This window comes from Chiloscyllium plagiosum, unplaced genomic scaffold, assembly GCF_037043375.1.
Source record: "Chiloscyllium plagiosum isolate Xiang-an unplaced genomic scaffold, Cpla_swu_hap1 HiC_scaffold_32, whole genome shotgun sequence".
In the NCBI taxonomy this organism is placed as follows: Eukaryota; Metazoa; Chordata; class Chondrichthyes; order Orectolobiformes; family Hemiscylliidae; genus Chiloscyllium; species Chiloscyllium plagiosum.
The window spans coordinates 39,870,364-39,894,742 of NW_028270170.1; the positions used below are offsets into that span (position 1 = coordinate 39,870,364).

The 24,379-nt window shown below is 40.1% G+C and overlaps 1 protein-coding gene across 2 annotated transcripts in view; it reads left to right on the top strand.

The window, feature by feature from the left end:
* The window catches only part of gosr2 (golgi SNAP receptor complex member 2), a 65,516-nt gene that overhangs the window by 11,936 nt on the left and 29,201 nt on the right, over positions 1-24,379 (top strand). Inside the window, exons 2-5 of one of the 2 annotated variants that reach the window (XM_043675306.2) lie at positions 11,576-11,640; positions 13,750-13,858; positions 16,919-17,051; positions 23,550-23,690. In XM_043675306.2, coding sequence (XP_043531241.1) covers positions 11,576-11,640; positions 13,750-13,858; positions 16,919-17,051; positions 23,550-23,690 — 448 coding nt within the window. The remainder of the gene's footprint in view (positions 1-11,575; positions 11,641-13,749; positions 13,859-16,918; positions 17,052-23,549; positions 23,691-24,379) is intronic. The other variant, XM_043675307.2, reaches the window with a different exon arrangement.

Genomic DNA, 24,379 nt, shown 5'->3' on the forward strand with positions numbered 1-24,379 from the left:
TAACTTCAATCGCGTGTCCAGCGACATTATATTCCAGTTAGGGTGAAAGGAAAGGCTGATAGGTGTAGGGAAGGCTGAATGACAAGAGAAATTGAGTACTTGGTTAAAAAGAAGGGAAGTATATGTCAGGTATAGACAAGATAGATTGAATGAGTCCTTAGAAGAGTATAAAGGCAGTAGGAGTATACTTAAGAAGGAAATCATGCGGGCAAAAATGGGGCATGAGATAGCTTTGGCAAATAGAATTAAGGAGAATCCAAAGGGTTTTTACAAATACGTTAAGGACAAAAGGGTAACTAGGGAGAGAATAGGGCCCCTCAAAGATCAGCAAGGTGGCCTTTGTGTGGAGCCACAGGAGGTGGGGGAGATACTAAACGAGTATTTTGCATCAGTGTTTACTGTGAAAAAAGGCATGGAAAATATAGAATGTAGGGAAATAGATGGTGACATCTTGAAAAATGTCCATATTACAGAGGAAGAAGTGCTGAATGTCTTAAAACACATAAAAGTGGATAAATCCCTAGGACCTGATCAGGTATACCCTAGAGCTCTGAGGGAAGTGATTGCTGGGCTCCTTGCTGAGTTATTTGTATCATCGATAGTCACAGGGAAGGTGCTGGAAGACTGGATGTTGCCTAATGTGGTGCCCCTGTTTAAGAAGGGTGGTAAGGACAAGCCAGGGAACTATAGACCAATGAACTTGACGTCGGTGGTGGGCAAGTGTTGGAGAGAATCCTGTGGGACAAGGCATACATGTATTTGGAAAGGCAAGGACTGATTAGGGATAGTCAGCATGACTTTGTGAGTGGAAAATCATGTCTGACAAACTTGTTTGAGTTTTTTGAACAAGTAACAAAAAGGATTAGATTAGATTAGATTACTTACAGTGTGGAAAAAGGCCCTTCTGTCCAACAAGTCCACACGGTTCAATTTCCGCCTCAGGCAACTGTCTGTGTGGAGTTTGCACATTCTCCCCGTGTCTGCGTGGGTTTCCTCCGGGTGCTCCGGTTTCCTCCCACAGTCCAAAAATGCGCAGGTTAAGTGAATTGGCCATGCTAAATAGCCCGTAGTGTTAGGTGAAGTGGTAAATGTAGGGGAATGGGTCTGGGTGGTTGCTCTTCGGAGGGTCGGTGTGGACTTGTTGGGCCGTAGGGCCTGTTTCCACACTGTAAGTAATCTAATCAAATTTAAATTAAATGTGAAGTGCTGCATTTTGGGAAAACAAATCTTAACAGGACTTACACACTTAATGGTAAGGTCCTAGGGAGTGTTGCTGAGCAAAGAGACTTTGGAGTGCAGGTTCATAGCTCCTTGAAAGTGGAGTCGCAGGTGGATAGTATAGTGAAGAAGACGTTTGGTATACTTTCCTTTTGCAGTCAAAGTATTGAGTACAGGAGTTGGGAGGTCATGTTGAAGCTGTACAGGACATTGGTTCAGCCACTTAGAGTCATAGAGATGTACAGCATGGAAACAGACCCTTCGGTCCAACCCGTCTAAGCCGACCAGGTATCCCAACCCAATCTAGTCCCACCTGCCAGCACCCGGCTCAAGTCCCTCAAAACCCTTCCTATTCATATACCCATCCAAATGCATCTTAAATGTTACAATTGTACCAGCCTCTACCACTTCCTCTGGCAGCTCATTCCATACACGTACCACCCTCGGTGTGAAAAAGTTGCCCCGTAGATCTCTTTTATATCTTTCCCCTCTCACCCTAAATCTATGCCCTCTAGTTCTGAACTCCCCGACCCCAGGGAAAAGACTTTGTCTATTTACCCTATCCATACCCCTCATAATTTTGTAAGATTTACAAGGATGTTGGAGGGTTGGAAGATTTGAGCTATAGGGAGAGTTTGAATAGGCTGGAGCTGTTTTCTCTGGAGTGTTGGAGGCTGAGAAATGACCCCTTAGAGCTCTATAAAATCATGAGGGGCATGGATAGGATAAATAGACAAAGTCTCTTCCCTGGGGTGTGGGACTCCAGGACTAGAGGGCATAGGTTTAGGGTGAGAGAGGAAAGATATAAAGAAGACCGAAGGAGCAACTTTTTCATGCAGCGGATGGTACGTGTGTGGAGTGAGCTGCCAGAGGAAGTGGTGGAGGCTAGTACAATTGCAACACTTAAGAGGCATCTGGATGGGTATGTGAATAGGAAGGGTTTGGAGGGATGTGGGCCTGGTGCTGGCAAGTGGGACTAGATTGAGTTTGGGTATCTGGTTGGCATGGACAAGTTGGATCAAAGGGTCTGTTTCCATTCTGTACATCTTTATGACTCTATGATTAGGTGAAATGCTACTATTGTAACATTATTTTTTGAATTTCTCCAAATCCTATGATTGACACAAGTGTATTAGCTGTAATGTCAACAGTTTACTAATCACGCAAGGCCACCTACTTTCTCAGTTCTCTTGATTCTGCCTTGCCCGTTAGAATGTAGAACATAACAGCACAGTACAGGCCCTTCAACCCTCGATATTGCCTCGCCCTGTGAAACCAATCTGAAGCCCATCTAATCTACACTATTCCATTCTCATCCATGTGCCTATCCAATGACCATTTAAATGCCGTAAAGTTGACCATTCTACAACTGTTGCAGGCGGTATGTTCCACGCCGCTACTATTCTCTGAGTAAACAAACTACCTCTGACATCTGTCCTATAACTGTCACCCCTCAATTTGAAGCTATGCCCCCTCGTGCTATCCATCATCATCCTTGGAAAAAGAGTCCCCTCGATCTAACGCTCTTATTATCTTATATGTCTCAATTAAGTCACCTCTCAACCTTTTCTCTACCGAAAACAGCCTCAAGTCCCTCAACCTTTCTTCCTAAGACCTTCCCTCCATAACAGGCAACATCCTAGTAAATCTGCTCTGAACTATTTCCAAAGCTTCCACATCCTTCCTATAATGCGGTGACCAGAACTGCACTCAATACTCCAAGTGCAGCTACACCAGAGTTTTGTACAGCTGCAGCATAACCTCATGGTTCCAAAACTCCTGTTACTCCTTCCAAAGTGAATCAACTCTCACTTTTCTGCATTAAACTCCATTTGCCACCTCTCAGCCCAGGTAAACAGCTTATCTATGTCCCTCTGTAATGTACAACATCCTTCGGCACTATCCACAACTGTGCCGACCTTCGCGTCATCTGCAAATCTACTAACCTATCCTTCTACTTTCTCACTTAGGTCATTTATGAAAATAAGAAACAGTATTGGATCTAAAACAGATCCTTGTGGTACACCACAAGTAACTGAACTCCAGGGTGTACATTTCCTATCAACCACCACCCTCTGTCTTCTTTCATCTAGCCAATTTCAGATTCAAACCGCTAAATCACCCTCAATCCCATGCCTCAGTATTTTGTGCAGTAGCCTACCATTGGGAACCTTATCAAACGCCTTACTGAAATCCATATGCACCACATCAACGGCTTTACCCTCATTCACCTGTTTGGTCACCATCTCAAAGTACTCAATAAGGTTTGTGAGGCACAACCTACCCTTCACGAAACACTATTGACTATCCCTAATCACCTTGTTCCTTTCTAGATGATTATAAATCCTATCTCTTATAACCTTTTCGAACACTTTACTCACAACCAAGTACGGCTCACTGGTCTGTTGTTACCAGGGTTTTCTCTACTCCCCTTTTTGAACAAGTGAACAACATTTACTATCTTCTCGTCTTCTGGTATTATTCCAGTAGACGATGACGGCATATTCTTATCGAAAAACAGGAGATAAGGGTAGGCCATTTGGCCTCTTGAGTCTGATCCACATTCATCCAGATCGCAGTTGATCTTCTATTGTAACATTATTTCTGCATTATCTTAATTTACCTTTATAGCTATAGGTTGTTCTGCTGTAATGTGAGTTACGTTAACGCAAATTCGCTCTAACCCAATTGACGAATTGGGGTCACTGTTTCTAAAGACAAACTTGTAAAATAGTGTGTTGGCTGTAACGTGATTACATCACCAACGTGCGATATATCTATAATGTGGGGTTGCATAAGAACGTAAGCATCATATTATAGAAGAATTACCTGTATGTTATCTAAACTGTAGGTTGTTGTATGAAAGTAACAAATATTTTGTGTAAAATCTATAGTAGAAAAGAATTGGCAGCAAAATAAGCCATTCAATCTTGCAGTCTTAATGTTCGTAGATCCACAAGTTTAGTTCACATTGTTTATGTTCGGAGGACTATTTGAATCACATTAAGCTCATTGTCGCAACAGTTGCCCTCTGTAGTCCTCTGTATTGCTGTTGATAGATTTTGTCCCTGAGGCTACATGTACCTTTAGAGTTCAGTTATTTAAAGCAGGTATTTTTGTTGCAAGCCTGAGGCTGCAGCATCTCTGTTTACCATGATTTAATTGCTTACATTTCATCCAAATTGTAAATTGAATCAGAAACAAGTTTTGCAATATCTGTTAAAGATATAAGGAATCCTAAAAAGTACATCTGCTCATAAGACAGGTGCTAGAAACTTATCACTGATTTGACTGGAGCGAACTAACCAGGAGAGTTCATAGAATCCCTACAGTGTTGAAACAGGCCCTTCGGCCCAACAGGTTTACACCGATCCTTCAAAGAGTAATCCACCTAAACCCATTCCCCTACCCTATTCTATATTTACCCCTGACTAATTTACATAACCTGATCATTATAGGCAATTTAGCATGGCCAATTCACCTAACCTGCACATGTTTGCATTGTGGGAGGAAACCGGAGTACCTGGAGGAAACCCACACAGATATGAGAATGTGCAAACTCCACACAGGCAGTCGCTCGAGTTAGGAATCGAACCAAGATCCCTGTTGCTGTGAGACAGCAGTGCTAATCACTGAGCCACCGTGCTGTCCCACTGAGCCACCGTTGCAGCACTGACCTCTGTCACAGGAACATTGAGACCACCTACTTTGAATGTCATTACTGCTATACACGCTTGGTACAGGTGAGATGGAAAGGAAAGTGACCTTAAATAATCTGCCCTAAAACTCACCTGTGCTTTATCTTCTCGTTGAGGGAGCTTTAAGGATTACTATTTTAGGGATTTTTAGAAAGATTACTTCATGCAAAAATAGCCATTGAAATAAAAACTGAAGCCCAGATCTGCAATTACGTTTATGCTCTGGCAGTACTAGGGAATTTGATATCATTTTTGAAATACAGCACTCCCGGATAAGAAATTACCTGTATTATAAGTGTGCTGATGTTTGAGATTCAGCAATGTGGAATATGGTTAAATTGTATCTTGTTGGAGATGGTCATTTTCTGGCACTTGCAAGGTGTGAAAGTTTTGATTTTGTGAAGAAACTGAAATCAGAACATCTCAAAGCAATTTAAAAGCATTGAAGTATTTTTGACACATCTCTATGACTCTGTGTCATCACTGTTGTAATGGTGGAAACAGTTTGTATACAGGAAGCTGCCAAAAATCTTAACAGATTAAGCAACTAATTTCACACTGATACTCTGGACAGTCTTTGAGAGTAGAATTTTCCATAGTGGACAGCTAAACATTAATTATGTGCAAGTTATTAAACATGTTGAATGGACTGTGCTGCAAGGCTGTGGAGGCAGGTGGTCTGAGAAAAAAAATGATAATTGGATAAATTTAAAAATCACACAACACCAGGTTATAGTCCAACAGATTTATTTGAAAGTATAAGATTTTGGAGCTGTTCCTTTGTCTGGTAGCTAGTGAGGCAGGATCATGGGACACAGAATTTACAAGTAAAAGATCAAAGCGTCATACAACTAATGCAATGCATTCGACAAACCCAGATGACTGTTAAGTCTTTAATCACTTAGAATGGGGATGCTGGATTCGATTGATTGATATGTAAATCTCAGAACTTCTTTCAGGTCACAGCCCCAAGATAATTTAAGGGTTTATCAATGGATAAAAAAAGGTGTCATCTCAGCTCAGACAGTGCATTAAAGGTGTGAGGTTAGAGTCTGTCTGTGTCCCATCCTGGAGTCAGACTGCTGCACAGGACCTCCAACCAGCACAAGATACCAGATACTTTGACATTATCCTCCTCTGGATCCATGGTGAGCTGTGAAACAACTACACAGTGATTTCATCCCACCATCAGACTAATTATGGACTACTGTTTAGAATCGGTCTCATTCTTGGACACATGCACCTCCATTTAGGACGGAAACCTCAGTAACTCACTTTACCACAAGCCTATTGATAACCTCATGATGCTGCATTTCTCTAGCTCCACCTTAAACATATTAAAACAGTCATCCCCTATGGACAAGCCCTATGCAGACACAGCATCTGTTCAAATGAGGAGGAATGAGACGGACACCTTTTGGTGATGAAGGAGTCTTCATAAGAATGGTATCCATGAAGGCGACTTCAACTGGGACCTTGGGTTCATGACACAGTACAGGTGACCTCACCACACTATACACTCTCTCTCTCTCTCTCTCACACTCTCGCGCAAACACACTCACACGGACCCTCTTTCATATGTATGTCCGTACACTGTCTCATACATACACTCACTCAAGCGCGCGCACACAATCACAGGCATATATTCCATCGTACTTGTGAACTCCGTGCGCGCGCACACTCTCACACACTGTCCCTCTCCCTCTCTGTCACTCGCACATGCACACATATATATGCATATATAAGTATATGGGGTGAATTTGATTCGCCAATATATTCTATTTTGTTCAAAAAGGACACAATCTGTAGGCAGTCAGTCAATGTGACATTTTATAAATTCCTACTTTGTAAATAATACCACTGTGATATCCAGGCTAGGGTTCTAATAGGCTCTAACCTCACACCTTAATGTGTCTGTGCTGACGTGTCGCCTTTATTTTTTATCCAATGATAAAACCTTAAGTGACCTTGGGGCTGTGACTTGAAAGAAATTCTGGGATTTACATATTGATCAATTGAAACCTGCATCTCCTTTCTAAATGATTAAAAACTGAATAGCCATCTAGGTTTGTCTAATACATCACATCAGTTGTATGACACCTTGTTCCTTTACTTATGAATTCTGTGTCAAAAAGTGTGGCCCTGGAAAAAGTACATCTGATGAGGCAGAATTTGAGGAACAGGAGAGTCGATGTTTTGGGCATAAGCCCTTCAGGAATGTGGAGTGGACTAAGAGATAAGTAGGGGGATGTGGGGGTGGGACAGTGGGAAAGCTGGGTGGGATGGTGATAGGTGGGCTTTGGCCAACTACTTCAGCACCCTCTCCCACTCTCTCAAGTACATGCAAATCCTGGGCTGCCTCCACCACCAAATACAAGCCCCTCTGACTGGAGGAAGAGCATCTTCCACCTCGGGACCCTACTACCACCACAGCATCAAATTTGTCTTAAGTTTTGAAATCTCCCCATCTCATCCCAAATCCAACCCTTCAATTCGGCACCACCCTCTTGATCTGACTTACCTGTCCAAAGTCCTTTCCACCTATCTGCTCCACCGTCTCCACCAATCTTTCACAATCACCTCCTACCTGCATCCACCTATCACTATTCCACCTACCTTTCCCATCCTCCTATTTATCTTGCAGTCCCCTTCCCCCTCCACATTTGCAGTCCTCACGTTCCCCTTATAAATTCTGTGTCCTATGTACCTGACGAAGGTGCAGTGCTCCGAAAGTTTGTACTTTCAAATAAACTTATTGGACTATAACTTGGTATTGTGTGATTTTTAACTTTGTCCACCCCGGTCTAACACCGGCACCTCCACATGATAATTAGATAATTCAGTTAATGGGTGATTGAAGAGTGACAATCCGGACTGTGGTATTCTTTGCTTCCAGTGTCCCTATATACTGTATATAGAGAAAGAGAAACATCGCCAAGTTTAAGTGCATTTAAGTCGTCATTGGACGGGCATATGGATGTACGTGGAATAGTGTAGGTGGGATGGGCTTCAGATTATTATGATAGGGTGGCGCAACATCGAGGGCCGAAGGGCCTGTACTGCGCTGTTATGTTCTATGTTTATATAGTATCGTTAGCACTTTTCAGTCAATGAAATAAATTTCGAGTTTTGCAGGAAATGTGTCAAGCAATTTTGAATACTGATGGGTTAGTGATTAAATAATCTGTTTTTCTGATTTGACTGAAGAATATACATTGGCCAAGGCAATGGGTAGAACCCCCAAGCTCTTCTTTGAGATAATGACCTAAGATCTTTTCCATCTCCCTGAAAGAGCAGAAAAGTACCTTAAATTAGTTTAGATTAGATTCCCTATAGTGTGGTAACAGGCTATTCAGCTCAACAAGTCCACGCCGACCCTCTGAAGAGTAACCCACCCAGACCCATTTCTCTCTGACTAATGCACCTAATACTATGGGCAATTTAGCATGACCAATTCACCTGACCTGCACATCTTTGGACTGTGGGAGGAAACCAGAGCACCCGGAGGAAACCCACGCAGACACGGGGAGAATGTGCAAACTCCACACAGACCTCCACCTGAGGCTGGACTTGAATCCAGATCCCTGGCGCTGTGAGGCAGCAGTGCTAACCACTGAGCCACTGTGCCGCCCCGTGTAAATTTCAATTTTTAAAGCTGACACCTTTGACAGTACAAAACCCCCTAAGCACAGCACTGGAATGTGAAGGTAAATTACACAATCGTGGTGGGACTTGAACCTTTGCTCTTCTGATTCAGGTGCTAAGCAGTAATTTGAAATTTGCAGCTATTAAGAGTTCTACTTAAAATGTGTTGATCCATTGTTGATATAGCTGGAGTATTGGTAGCAGTAATTTATGGGGAAAAAGTAATCTTTGCAGTACAGAATGTGATATTCTCTTTCACCTCAAATTGCTCTCAGTTCTGCTGAAAAGCCTGCAATGCCCAGGACTTTGTCCTTGTGTCAGACAGCTAAAGTACATTTGGAGAAATGATCCAAGTTGAGAACAACCAAACTTTCGGAGCGCTGCTGGATGTCTTTCACGGTTCAAGTAAACACAATTTGAACATTTTTATTACTCTTTACTAAACATTGTTGTTCTGTCATTGAGTTGCAATTCTACATTTTAAAAAACACATGCTATGAAGCACGTGACTTTCAACTTCCATTGTTTTGAGCATTTGATTTTTGGTTTCCAAGTGATTTTTGTCTCATAAATAGGAAAAGGCAAATAAAAAAGAACTAATGTACTGGATTTAAAGCTATTTCAATAGTTGTTTCAGAGCACTGGCACAGACACAAGGCACTACCTATGTGATATGACTTTGAAAATTAATCTGACTTGTTTGGACTTGGCTTTATGTTTCATGAAAATGTACCTCATGATCATTGTAATGTAATACCGTATGAAAACTCTATAAAGTTGTAAATAAGCTGTTAATTATACAAAAATACCTTTGTCGTGGAGGTAGCTTGCTTGAATGTATATAAAATCCTGCAATTGGTTGGTAATGTCAATCTGAAATTCTCAGGAAGTCCTGGCAACATGTACAACAACTGCTATAGAATAATGTTTTTGCAAAATGTTGAAGGAATCAATAAGCATTTGAACGATGTGGATTAACCAGAAGGCCTCCAGTTAGTTTAGCCAGTTGCTCTAGAAGTCGTCCTGAAATGCCATTTAAAAAAAGTAAAATCACCTTTCCTGAATGCAGATTTTTTTTATTGTCAAGAACTTTGGTTCCTGTTTCTCATACACTAACAGTCTGCTCTGTTAAGGTTTTTTTGGTTGTGAAAACATCACCGGTCTTAGTGCTCTCCTACTCCCAAGATTAGAGAGAATCTGATCCCATCCCCCCATACCTCCCAAAGGCAATATAATTCATAGGAAAGTATCAATTGATATCACAAGGCAGATATTTGTACTGTCGTGTCTGTGTTATTTGTTTTCTGTAGTGACTTAGTAGTTCCATATCCTCCAGTAATGAAACTACATATTCACTTCTACAATAATCTGTAAAGCAAAATCCAAATATCTTGTTTGTTTGTCAGACTGTGATGTATGGTTGGTCTTGGCAAATTGATTCTTTTTGTATCTAAATGAATAATAAGCCATTTCTCCAACTAGTGGAATGTTCTATGACTGATTAGGACAGGTAAGTGTCTGCCCAATGGAAATATAGTTACTATCACATTGTGATGTAGGTAGGAAAGCTCAGCACATTCAGCAGGTAAGGTACTGCTGAAAGTGATGTGGAAAATGTTAAGTTTCTTATCAAGTGCCAAGTTTTGTTTTAACTTTCCGCATTGTTCATTTTCTCTCAATTTTAAAAAAAATATTAACTTTGGTGATGTCTGTAGATTAAATAGCTTCATCTTCCTCTTTCATCCACATGTATTTCACTTCATTCTGACCCTAATTTGGAAGGTATAATTTTTAACAGAAGTGTTTATTGGAACTGCGAGTATCAGTGGTATTTCAGCGTTTGATCAGGGATGATTTGCTGAACGCAGCACAAAGAGGAGCTACAGTAAACAGCAGTTCCTCTGGTCCACCCTCTGTCAGCATATTAAAACATTAATTTTGATGTGTGGCTTCTCATGCACCCACTCTGCCATCATCTGGCTAATTGTCAATAATAGGAGTCAGGACCTGCTTTGGATCTGTCACTGATGACCTGAATTAATACTTCTGCCCACTGCTTTGTGACACAAAAGCCTGCTGAAATATGTTGACTGAGATCAGGTTAATTGGGATCCATCAGAATTTAATTTTTTTAATATAATTGAAGTTCTGAGGTCTTTATAGCCCAACAGCTCATTCAATAACACTCTTTCATTGAATTGCATTGACTAATTTCTATGCTGTATGTTCTTCACCCCAATTGGTCCACGCCAGTGTTAATGTTCCACATGAGTTTCCTTTTGACTACAGTACCTTGTGTGACGTTCGTATGTATGAGTGTAAGTTAGTGGAAATAAACACTTGAATTTTTTAAACTATGATTCTACTTCCAAATGGTTTGAGACAAAGAGTAGCTGAGGAAAATGGCATCGATGTATTCGAGAGAAAGGTGGGTAAATACGTGTAAAAAAAAAATGAATATCTTGATGGTTTTGGATGAAACCAAGTGGGAGGATGCTTTCGTGGATTTCAACACTAAATCTCCTGAACAGTATACTGTATCCTGTTTCTGTGCTGCGAATACTTTCAAATAGTCATTTAAGTATGTAGGATCATTTATTAACATAGCATTTTCCCTTAAAGGATACTGGCAATAACGTTGCTCTCGTGTCTGTCAGTAGTGCTTGCTTGTGAAAATGTTTTTTCGCCAGGCTTGTTAACCAGCCTGTCTCACAGTGACTTGGGATGTGCAGCTACTGATTTGTGTCACCACTGTGCCCCAGATTGTATGTTACATCATTGCAATGCATGCTTCCAATCTTCCTCTATCTTTGCCATCAGCTGTGCCCTGAAAGTGGAGCCACTCCTTGTGCTTTTGTCTTGTTTTCCAAGGGCTGATAGGGAGTCCTTGCACAGAATACTGGGGGGGGGGGATTGGGGGTGGGGGGTGGAAATGTCCTCTTTCCTCTGAAGGGCTCTGCCCATGTTTGCAGATAGATGCTAACCCACCCATTTCCTCCTGTCTCTCCTCGCAGGCAGATTCATGAGGTGCAAACTCACATGGGGCAGCTGGAGAAGGCGGACGCGCAGTCTGTTCACTGTAAGTATTCATAATTAGGAGATGTAAACAGAGCCAGCCTGGTGCCAAGGCAGGGGAGCGTCTGATGTGGGCACGAAGCTCTGCCAAAAGAAATAATGACATTATTTTTAGTCCTGGTGGGGCATCTTATTACATCATCATATTATTCGGGTATGGTCCAAACCTCTTAGAGAGATGTTACAGCTTTTCATGAAGTCATTCTAAACAAACATTTTTTGATTTTTTTTATTCAGATCCCTCCAGAGTTAATCTATTATAGCTTTGATCTCATCTCTTAAAATGCTTTACATGATAAACAGTAGCTTTGTTAATTTGGAACTCTGAGGACTATTTCAGACATTAATCACTTGGGGTGACTGTCTGCCTTCATGCTTCATTACTGATCTTGCCATATATTCACTTGCTGCAGCCCAGGTGGATGGGTGGGGTTAAAAATTTCAGTAAATTTCAACTAAAATTTATATTTTAGTGGTAGTATTAATGGAAAGTATAGTAGGAAATGCATGGGGTGGGCTGTATGGCTCTACTTACCTTATAGCAGCTGCCCTCTGATATTTTTCCCTTTGTGATTTAACCCAGGCCATGCTGGACATGGAGCCAGACCTCCCGCTAACCTAATATCTGAAATTTACTGAATAACTTTAGCACCATATGCTGCAATATTGTTTTAGCAGTTGTTGCAGAGCATTGATTAGGAGCACTGGCTGAATGTTCTTTTCCCCTATTGTTCACCCAGAACATTGAGGCCTATTTGTAGCAACCATTACTGCCACCCCAGGTTAAGTCAATTTAAATCAGCAGACTGGAATGGAGCCTTGTGGGCTTTATATCTCAGTTGCTAGTTACCAACTGAGCCATCAACGAGGCATTCTGACATTCTCTTAATTGGAGTTTGTGTAATTTGGGATTGAAAGTTCATAGAATGCCTCTCTGAGCATGTTTTTATTTCATATTTTAAAAGTCAGTCCCAGTGTTGTCTTGTTATTTGATAGCAGTTGACCCTAAGGGTCTTAGCAGAAAATAAATAAAGAAAGAGTGATGCATTTATATAGCCCTTTCACCGTCTCAGGACATCCCAATCTGTAAAGTGTTTTCAGTACTTTTCTGCCAACTGTTGTAATCTAGGGAACAGGATCTCTAATTTTCACACAACTGCCTCCAAAGCAATGTGATCATGATCATGCTTTTTGAAATGCTGAGTGAGAGATAAATATTGGCGAGAACCACAAGTTAGGACCCCTGCACTACTTAGAACTGGTACTGTAGGACCTAGTGGAGGGGCCTCATACTTTCTGTGCTATATGTGAGTATCTGGCTTGATTTTTATGTTAAGGGTTGCAGATTCCATTCCCTCAGGTGCATTTCTGGCAAGGGCAGCATGCAAAATAAGGTGCCTTGCCCCACACCCCTATCATACAGGGGCTGGGTGAACAGGCACTGAAATTGGTAGCTAGCTTACCATATGTAAATGTATCATTAGGTATATTGTTTTATAAATTTGTAATGTATAATTGAATTTAAATGTAAATATTATGAACTCAGTTGACCCTAATATTACCCTGAGAACACAGAACAGTACAGCACAGTACGAGCCCTTTGGCCCTCTCTGTTGTGCCCTGCCACAGCACAATATGTTTGGTGTATGCAGGTTTTTTGTTCATGTTTTCCAAATAACAGGAAGGAAGTTGTGTTGTTTCTGAAGATGCCGTTTCCTCATCGGTGGTATGTACCCAGAAGATAGGAGCCTCCTTCATTCATGCACACAAGCACTCTCCTCACTTTCTTCTTTTACATTCTCTTCTGTCTTCTTTTTCTCCTGTCTTTCCCTCTCTCGCTTGCTCTCACACTTGCACTCTCGCATGGTCGCTCCCGTGCTGTCGTTCATGTGCGCGTGCCCTCTCTCTCACAAGCAGTCTGTCTGTTTCTCTCTCAACAACCTTCTGACTCTGATGAGAGGTGTTACCCATGCCTGACACTACAAATGTGTCATATTGACATTCAGACAAGTTGGTGTATTACATGTCTACAGTTTGGCTTTAAGAACTTGCATAGTTCATCTATTCCTACTTCTATTGTTTTAATGATTTGATAATTCTGTTGCTGCTGCAGTGGTGGAAAATGAAATACAAGCCAGAATAGATCAGATTTTCAGCAATCTGGAGCGCCTTGAAATACTGACCAGCAAAGAGCCTCCAAATAGACGGCAAAATGCTAAACTGTAAGTGTGATTGCTATATCAATACACATCATTCCATTCTTTTGTAAGCTTATTTATTTGTGATAAATGTTGAACTTTTTACAAAAGAGTCCTAGGTTTCAACAAGCTACATAAAGCATTGAGTTTTGTGTAGCTGTATTGTTCAGGAAATTCCAAGGTGGTGTCCCGAATCCAGTATAACAGGATAGTTGTAGCTTAAAAATATATACTTTTAATACATGAATTTCAATATGAAACATGCTGAGGTCCAAAACAGATGTCTCTGCAAAACATTTTAATTTTGTGTTTTTGATTGCTGCCTTCAATTAAAGAGTTATAAATCACATAGTGGCGATGTTCTTCCAATTAAATTTTTCACCTTTTGTCAAATTTTAATGAGTTGGTCATAATCAAAAAGAACCTGTCTGTTTCTGCTAATTGCCTTAGAAATTGACATGCTTGTTTTTGTGCCAAGAGTTCAAAAGATATAGGATCAAAATCAGGCCATTCAACCCATCAAGTCTGCTCCACCATTCGATCATGGCTATATGCTCCTCATCCCCATTTTCCTGCCTTCTCTCCATATCCCTCCAACCCATTACCAGTTCAAAATCTGTCGAGCTCCTCCTTAACTTTACTCACTGTCCCAGAATCTACTGCATTTTGGGGTAATGAATTCCACAGATTCGCACCCTTTTGGGAGAAGTAGTTTCTCCTTAACTCTGTTTTAAATTTGCTACCCCTTATATTAAGACTATGTTCTCTTCTCCCAGAGTGTCCCACAGGAGGAAGCAACAGCTTCACTTCTATTTTATCCACACCTTTTTATCATCTTGAATACCTCAATTTGATCTCCCCTCATTCTTCTAAATTCCAGATAGTATAAGTCTAAACTGTTCAATCTGTCTTCATATGGCAATCCCCTCATCTCTGGGATCAATCTAGTGAACCTCCACTGAACTGCCTCTAATGCCACTGCATCTTTCCTCAAATGAGGGGACCAAACCTGTGCACAATACTTCATATGCAGTCTTATCAACATCTTGTATATTTGCACCAATACTTCCTTACCTTTATATTCTATTCCCTTAGCTATAAAAGCCAACATTCACTTTCTTCATTATCTGCTGTGCCTGTATGCTATTTTTCTGTAAGTCATGAACAAGTACGCCTAGATCCTTCCACACCGGAGCACCATGAAGTCTCTCCCCATTGAGATAATAGGTTGCCTTCTCATTTTTTTTTACCCAAATGCATGACCTCACACTTATCCATGTTAAACTCCAAATGCCACATTTTGGCCCACTCTCTAAACCTATTCTATCTCCATTTGTAAGGTTCTTATTTCTCATTGCAGTTTAATATACTGCCAATTTTTATGTCGTCCACAAATTTGGCTATAAAGCCTACTATCCCTGTATCCAAAATTCTAATCAAAATATGAGGTTTCAATGCTTCAGTTGTGGTAATGTTAGAAGTCAGTCTGTTTTAAATTCAAATCTGTTCCCTAATCCCCAACCGTAAAATTTACAAAGTGATTGCCATCAGAATAAAATTAAATCACCACATCTCTTGCCTTTAATATACTGAAAAATGAAATCTCCTAGGTTCAATGATTCAAAAGGTATGGTGCCTTGGCTTGCTTTCTCTGATTGTGCAGTACATTCTAGGCAGGTGTCATTCTGTACCCAACACTTCATCTTCCACCCTCATTTCCTACTGACTGTAGATTGTTGTAATATAACTCCATATAAAATAGGAAATCCTCCTGGCGTACCAGATTTATGCCACCGAATAATTTAATAAGCGAGGGAGTAATTATTTTGTAAACTGTATATTTTGCCTCTTTGCTCTGGGCCCCAGTCATGGACGCTTTAAATGGAGTGGGGAATGGGCAGTTGTAATGACATTTCCTCTATTTGAAAATAAAAGCTGCCTTTAGTAATCTGGGCAGCATTATGAATTACAGAGTGCTGTGACTGAAATAAGAAAACCAGAAAGAAAAATTCACCTTGTAAATCTAAAGAAGAGTTGGTGATGTGGAGAAACTAATTTATCTCTTTCTTTGAAGGTTTTCTTAAGATATAGTTAAGTGAAGAAAATTCTAAAACTATGATTGAGATGTATTAAAGTTTGTTCTTGGGCTGCTATTGTGTTGCAATGTTTGCGTCAATGCAAAGCAGTTTCTAGTGTACTTTATCACAAGAGAGCCTTGAGGTGAAGCCAGCTCGGACTTCTGGCCTCAGTGTGGACGTCCGGCCTCTCAGTGAATCCAGAGTGGACTCCCAGACTTGGTTGGAAGGACTGTTACTGTGAACTTTTTATTTCTTTATTTTTCCAATTTATTCCTATTATTATGTACGTTTGTATGTAAGATAGTGCAAAGGTCTGTAATGCTGGATTGTTTATTTTTTTATTTTACCTAAGAATTTGTACTTACGAATCTGTACCTCGGTATGTTTGTGCCGAAGATCGCACCATAAGTGGCAACTTGTGAACATTTTGCTGTACTCATGTGAGTACATGTGACAATAAAATTAATTCTCATTGGACAAAATTCTTGTGGAGGGTCTGAGCACATGAAAGGGGCAATGTAGCTGCATGTTATTACTTTTTTTTAATCCTGGCTGATGATGAGGATTGTGCACCTGAAAAAGCAAATTTGGATTGAGCACTCGCCTTGCAGGCATGTGCATCAGTACATCTATTAGGCTGTGTGCATTTCAAAAAACTGTTGCAGAGGGCAGCAAGTTTTCATCCTTGGAAAAGGTTGCTGTATTCAGTTATGGGTTGCTATAGGCAAATTGGCTTCTGTGTTTGCTGACAAAGCAGCAGTAATTAATCACAGTAGTTAATTGGCATTTGAAGTGTCTTAGTTGATCCTCAGGTTGTGAAATGTGTTATATAAAAACCAGTTCTTTCTCTCAACAACTTCATGTTTCTTCCTGTGCACTAACTAGATTCCAAGATCTTTGTGATTAACACTGTCCGTAGGCCATGGCCTATTGCACTTAGGTTTTGCAGTGAAATATTTTTTGATAGTTATTAACTTATTGTTAAATTTGGTATTTTTCTCTCCAGCAAAGTGGATCAACTAAAATATGACTGCCAGCACCTGCAAACAGCTCTGAAGAATTTTCAGCACCGCCGATATGCCCGTGAACAACAGGATCGAGAGAGAGAAGAACTGTTGTCACGCACATTCACAACCAACGTAAGGAACTATTCACGCTATTTAACCCTACAATTTTTTTAAGTTTGTGAAACCAGTTGTCAATGTATAGTTCAAATGAAGACAGGTGGTGCAATAGAAGGGAAGTGTGTGGTGTAGTTGTAATGTCACTGGATTAGTAATCCAGAGTTAATCCTCTGTGAATCTGGGAATCCTCTGGAAATCCCACCATGGCAGCTATTGGAATTTCAATTCAACCAGTAATCTGTAAGAAAAAAAGACTAGTCTTGTTAATAGTGACAGTGAAGCTATCAGCAATTGTTGTAAAAACCGTTCTGGTACAATTATGTACATTAGGGAAGGAAATGTGGCCTACATGTGACTCACTCAATGGGGTTGACTTTTAACTGCAATGACCTAGCAAGTTTCTCCCATCAATGGCAATTGGGAAAGGGCAACAAAAGCTCGTGTTTTAGGATGATGCCCACAACCCATTAGCTTATAAAGAAAAAATAAGATTGGAGCACCAGGGGAAACATGGAATTTTGGTCAGTGCCTGTTATGTCTCCATATGCTAATGTGCAATGAAGTGTGGTGGAGGAGGAATCCATCCTAAGAGCAAAATACTGCAGATGCTCAAAAGCTGAATTAAATCAGAAAAAGCTCACTGTACTCAGCAATTCAGGCAACGTTTATGGAAAGAAGGAAAAATAACTTTTCAGGTCTGTAACCTTGCATCAGAATTAGAAAATTAGAAATGTACGGAGTTTTGAGCAATTGAAAGCAAGGCAGGTTGGAACAAAAAAAAAGTTGAATGTGTGATAGGTGAGGACAAGAGATATTAAATGACAATTTTTATCATATAACATCCACAGCGATTCATGATGGGATAAATAATGAAACAAAAGGAACATCTAGATGAGTTATGAATGACATAAAAGTGACCATCTAAATGCAAAGTAAAGGGATTAAGAAAGAAACAAGAGAATAACCAAACTAGCAAAAAAAGGCTAAACCCCAAGTGGAAGTTATGATCTAAAATTGTTGAACTCTTTGTTGAGCGCGGAAGGGTGTAAAATGCCCTGTCAAAAAATGAAGAGCTATTCCTCAAGCTTTTCATTGAGCATTATTGGAGAATTGTAGGAATCCAAGGGCAGAAAGGTCAGAGACGATGAAGAATTGATGTAACAGTGACAGGAAACTGCTTACTTGCTGAACAGAGGTATTCTGCAAAGTGGTCATCCAGTTTGCATTTAGTCTTACCAATGTAGAGAAAACATATGAGATTGAAAGGAAATATAAGTTTAATGTGAAAGGGATATTTGATGCCAGTGATGATAATAAAGGGATAGTAATAGAGAGGGAAGGGTCTTCTATTTCTTGCTATTGTCAGGGAGACTGTCGGATTTGAGGGAATGCTTGGGGGTGACTGAGCACTAGTCAGTGGTGTTGTGGAAAAATATTCAGAGAGTGATAAATGGTAGGGAGCAGGGCAAGAGGGCCAAATATTGTACTTCTGCAGTGTAACAATTCTGCAATTTGGGAATAGTCTTTGATGATGGCAGAAATGTTGGAGAAGAGATCTAACATTTCTCTAGTGGCTAATTTCTACACTCGTGATTGCTCGGAGGCAGCTCATTATCTGTCTAGCTGCGTTAGGTAATGGTAGGAATTGAGAAGGAGTGAAAGAAAAATAGAAGGAATTTTGCCTTCAATGCAAGAAAAAAACCTTCATATTCGCTGCTTGGATAATTCTACAGTTCAGCTTAAGAAGAAAAATGCCACTGTTAGCAGATAATTGTTAGTGCTACTGCTAAAGTTCTGAAATCATTGGAATGTATACATGGTGTAAATCTTTGTATCCCCTGTGGCAAAGGATTCAGCGAAAGGTGAGGAGGGGTACAATGGAAGAGGATGATTATATGTTGAATGTTTGCCTTCAGGTAGTAAGTTGTAGTTTGCTGTAATACTGCAATGATGGTAATAACATACATACCTTCATTTCTACATTGTTCTGTAAAGAAGCTAAGAAGTCCTTGCAAAAGTATTTTAGTTCTGGTATATTTAATTATGAAGCTACTTCTATCTGGTGGAAACTAATGTAGGGGTTTCACAAATTATCTGGTCCTGTTGCCTTCTGCTTTAGTCTTTCATTGGCATTGATCCAAAACCCAGAGGAACTAACGTTAACAAAAAATTGACGTTGGGTTATCCCTTAAGATGATGGTGTTTAATATATATTATAATGTGACATTTTGAAAAATTCCATTATACTTTTAGGCTTAAATTTCCCTCCCACCCCAAAAGATTATTCTACACTCTGCAAATTAAAATTTTGGCTAAAAAAATTGGATTGCATTAGTAAATAATGATGCTAGTTTTAGAGTATTGTTTAAGATCCAGTCTCCTCTTAGCCTACCAACTTGGACTGAGGTTGACACCACAGCGGCATAAAAGGTTATGCCAGAATTTTAGAAGTACTTGTTACTGAATCAGACTCTCTTATATAAAAAGATCACTACTTTTCTGATTCTTTTTCGAAGGGAGAAATATGCCTGCTTAATATCCCTTTGATATGGATTTAGGATTATTGGACACCGTGAATACTGCAGTTTTAAGTCTCTGTGTTACTTAAAGTTTTAGGCCTTACTGAGAAAGTTTGGTCAGTCCTCAGTAGAAAACATGTTGTGATAGTCAACTGTGCCTGAAGTAAATTTAGAAAGATTTAGTCCACTTGAATCGCTAACTTTTGCCACAGAGTTGTGACACAACACTGATGCTTCTGAATGAAGCATGGCACATGGAAAATTGCACTTGTGCAGAGAACTTCAGAAGGAATGCTTCACTTGTTGAAGCTGGAGAATGGTTGAGTCCAATTTTAAAATTGCTGTTATTTCTTACAAGTGCATGAGAATTGTTCTATACATGATATAGTTGGTTTGGCTGACTAATACCTCACCCTTGCTGTGAAATCTGTTGTGTTTGTATTAGGTGACCTGCAGCTATTTTCTCGAATGGGTGTAAGTGCTTCCTAAACTTCTGTTGAGAGATTTTGAAAGAATGAACTGGGTGAAGAGTGTGTGCAACTGGGAAGAATGGTGGCTGCTGACTGTGTCAGAGGGTGAGATTAAAAGAATGTTCTTGTAGGAAAGGAGAGTTCTATACAGCTATGAGATTAGTGTGGAAACAAAATCTTGGGAAATTGTTGAACTTGGAGGTGTTGGAGATGTGGATCATATTTTGGTGTTAATGGTATCAAAGTAATGGAGAAGGGGGCTAAAATTGCAGAGATTGAAACACAACCCAAGATACACATGGATATCTGCATCACTGAGATCTGCTTCCACCTTCATAGCATTATGTGTCTCTACTTCTATCTTGGCTCATCTGCAGTTGAGAGTCCCATGTCTTTTGTGCCCTTTTTAATTCTGGAGGTGATTATTCCAGTGCTTACCTGGTCGATCTGTCATCTTCTGCTCTCCATAAATCTGATTCATTAGAAACTCTATATGTTTCCTAACTCTCACCAAATTCTCTTCACTCAATGTTCCAATGCTCACTGAGCTACACTAATTTCTAATGACAATGCCTCACTTTTAAAAATTCACCTGGTTTCAAACTTTCTCCATGAATTACAATCCTCCGATCTCTGCCATCTTCCAGTTGTGAACTTCTGAGAATTTGTGACTTTGTAATCTCACCACTGACAACCGTGCCTTCAACTGATGAACACTTAGGCTTGTATTCTCTGGAATTCCTCCTGAAACCGCTTGCCTTTTTATCTACTTGTTAGGATGGCATCCTTAATCTCTTTCCTCTTTGACCAAGTTTTTAGCTACCTTCTCCCCCTCTCTCCCCCTCTCTCCCCCTCTCTCCCCCTCTCTCCCCCTCTCTCCCCCTCTCTCCCCCTCTCTCCCCCTCTCTCCCCCTCTCTCCCCCTCTCTCCCCCTCTCTCCCCCTCTCTCCCCCTCTCTCCCCCTCTCTCCCCCTCTCTCCCCCTCTCTCTCTCTCACCTTATGTGGCTTAATGTTTAATAATACTCCTGAAATGCCTTGGGATATTTTCCACTGTTAAAGATGCTGCATAAAAGCATGATGATGTGGGATTGAAATTTTACATCATTAGGTTCAGGCTAAACAAAGAGCTGAGAATGGGGATGTAGGAGCGAATTACTTTAGATGCTCAAGTCTGTACAGAAGATAAAAAATGCTGGAAATCACAGCGGGTTAGGCAGTGTTGAAGGGTCATCTTGACTTTGGCTTGCTCTTTCTCTATGGATGCTGCCTGACCAACCATGATTTCGAGACTGAGGATGTAGTTGTATTTAAGATACAAAGATTTTGATGATGATGCCAAAGGCTGGCATCTATTGTTCCAGTCTTCAGCTGAAGCTGCTTCTGGCTCCTTGTAACTAGTGAGCAAGTAATTGTCAAAGTCTGTGTAGTTGGGAGCACATGCTGTGGGAAATAAAGCTGGATATCAGCAGTGAGGCTATAAATGGCTTGCAGTTGATTTGATTTCCTGTCTGGACCTATGGAAATAGAACTATGGCAGGACATTCTTGTTAGAGAAGGTACTCAGTCAACCATTAAACAGAATATGCATAATTATAACATTTTGCAAAGGGTGCCGTTGACTTCTTGGTCAAAATTGTTTCCTGTGGATGGAAGGTTCCATGGTAACAATACTTGAGGCAGCTTTGGACAGAACTGAGGGATCCAGGATGGTTTCTTTTTCAGAAAAGGAGAATAATGACATTTATTTTGAAAGACAAATGAACAGTAGTAGATCAAGAATAATTAATTGTGATTAGCAGCTGAGCCAGGGACAGTCAAGAGCATAGCTAGTCTGTCTACAGGAAGGGAGAGTTTGGCGACTGGTGTTAGGAGACTGGGATGGCTTGGACTAGGAGCTGATGCAAGTGAATGGTCAGGAACAAAGGAAATGGTCAGAAAGATGGTCAGAAAAACTACTTGAATGGCCTGTTCTGAAGACAAGAATTGGTAAGTTCCTCCTCCTCCATCAAAGGTAAGGATGAAGGTACAAAGAAGGGAGCATAGTGGAATTGAACAATTAAACACCTTGGTGCTGTTTGTACAGACTATGCAAGTATGAGCATCTAGTTGTACAAAGGATAGTAGTTTTTACCTACCTGAGAACTGGCTTTGTGTCGGTGGTAGTTTGGATAATGCTTTGTGTATCTGTTTACTGCTTGTCACTAATGAGCAAATGTTTAGAGTGAGTGACTGGTGCAGTTCTCATTGAGTCCTATCCTTCCAGGCGCAAGTTCAAACCTGGTGAAGTGGAAGTGCAATTGATAAGGGTGGTTAATTTGACAGTCTTTTTTATGTACTGTTATTTGAACACTTGTAGCCCATTAGGATTTGATTACTTTTGGAATAGAGCCAAATTAGTGGGAGCATGAAATTCTTGCTACTGAGTCAGTTGTTGATGCTCTATTATTTAACGTCAGACTATCCATTGCAAGTTTTTCTTAAAATAGAGAATTAGAAAATTTAGATTTCTGCTTATTTTCTTTGAATAAGATGCTGTTGGTTATCCATGTTGTTGGAGGAGTTGCTACATTAGAGATGAGATCTTTGAGCAAGTTCCTGTGTGGTTACAGTGCAGCATTGTATCACTTTGTCCCAGTATTCATTTTCTGAGATGCAAGGAGCTTATATAAAAATAAAGAGGAACACTGAGAATCTTATGTGTGAAATACAGAGTCCTGCAGCACAGAGACAGGCCCTTTGGCCCAAACTGGTCCATGCTGACCAAAATGTCCATCTACGCTAACCCCATTTCCCTGCACTTGGCCCATATCCTTCTAACCTTTTCTGTCCATGTATTTATCCAATTGCCTTTTAAATTAACAAAGCTATAGAGGTAATTTACAAAGATGCAGTTTTGAGCTGTACGACATATTTGTGAAATAGAGTGAACTCAAATCTCCGATAAATTTGAATGCAAAAGGTCTTTCAACCTGTAGATTAGCTATTTGACTGCACTAGCAGATTGAAGCACAGTCACGGCAATTATAGACTCATTATTTCAGACCACTGTGAAGTCACAACCTAAATCCAGAGTCAGGATTTAACATGAGAGAAGCAGAGAGTTTCAATCAAAACATAAACTGGTTCAGTACTGTAGTTGCTCTGTAAAAACGCATTAAACATTATCTCCACTTTCACGTGAACTACTTCAATGAATGATTGGAGATGTGCTGTTTGGTCCTAGAGAGTACGACACTGATAGAAGACATTTACCTAAGTTTGCAAATGCATTGCAGTTCTCATGTGTTTTTATAATGTTTGACAGTTCATTTACATTTTTATTACTTTATTATTTCTCAGCCCTCTTTTCTGTTTTTTAAAAAAAATGATATTCTGACAAAAATTGAGGGATAGCCTATAATCAAATTTCCCTCATAATTGAATATTTGTAAACCCATGCTGAGATGAACCATATAAACATTGTTTTTATTTAATACCGAAAGGAATCTAAGCAGGTAATGAGGACCTCCCATTTTTTATGCAGGATGCTGACACCTCAATAGCAATAGACGAGTCCTTGCAGTTTAACACTTCTTTACACAATGCACACAAAGGAATGGATGATCTCCTGGGGAGCGGGTCCTCTATTCTGACTGGACTGCGGGATCAGCGGATGACTCTCAAGGTGGGACAAAACAGAACCTGCAGGATCTCTAAAAAGACCCTGTTATATATAACCTTTTTATATTGAATTACCTGTCTCTGACTATTAACACAGTATTTCATACCAGGTATCGTTTTTTTCATTGCCAGATTTTCTCTCCTCCCATTGCTGACTGGTGACGTTAATCTACTAGATTTTTTTATAGTGATCTGCTCCTTTCAATTCAGTGTCTTCAGTCTAAGCAGCAAGAGTAGCTATGTCAAATGATTTCCAATTATGTAGCGAGGGAATGCTTGTTAATACTTACAACGTCAATACTGGACCCCTATTGATGCTGCATTGCAGCATTTTTCATTTAGTGGGTTGTATATAGAGGTTTTACCTGGTGTTTGTGCAAAGGTTTAAGATGTCTGCTTTGTCATAATTGAAGCTACAAATATTTTTGAGAAAAAGTAGTTAAGGATCACGATCATCAAACTTACATGCGGAGTCCAACATTTTTTGACTTGGAGGTCCAAATAAGTGTCATATACATTGTCTCAATAAGGTGAATTTTTTCTCATCTAAAGGTCAGTGTTGTCAAAATGTGAGGAATAATTTGTCATTTTCACAAATGTGGTTACACATTTGACATAATAGTTTCATTCTTTAAAGAATATTTTCAGATATTTCCTTCCCAAACAGCTACAGAGAATGAAATAGAGTAATAG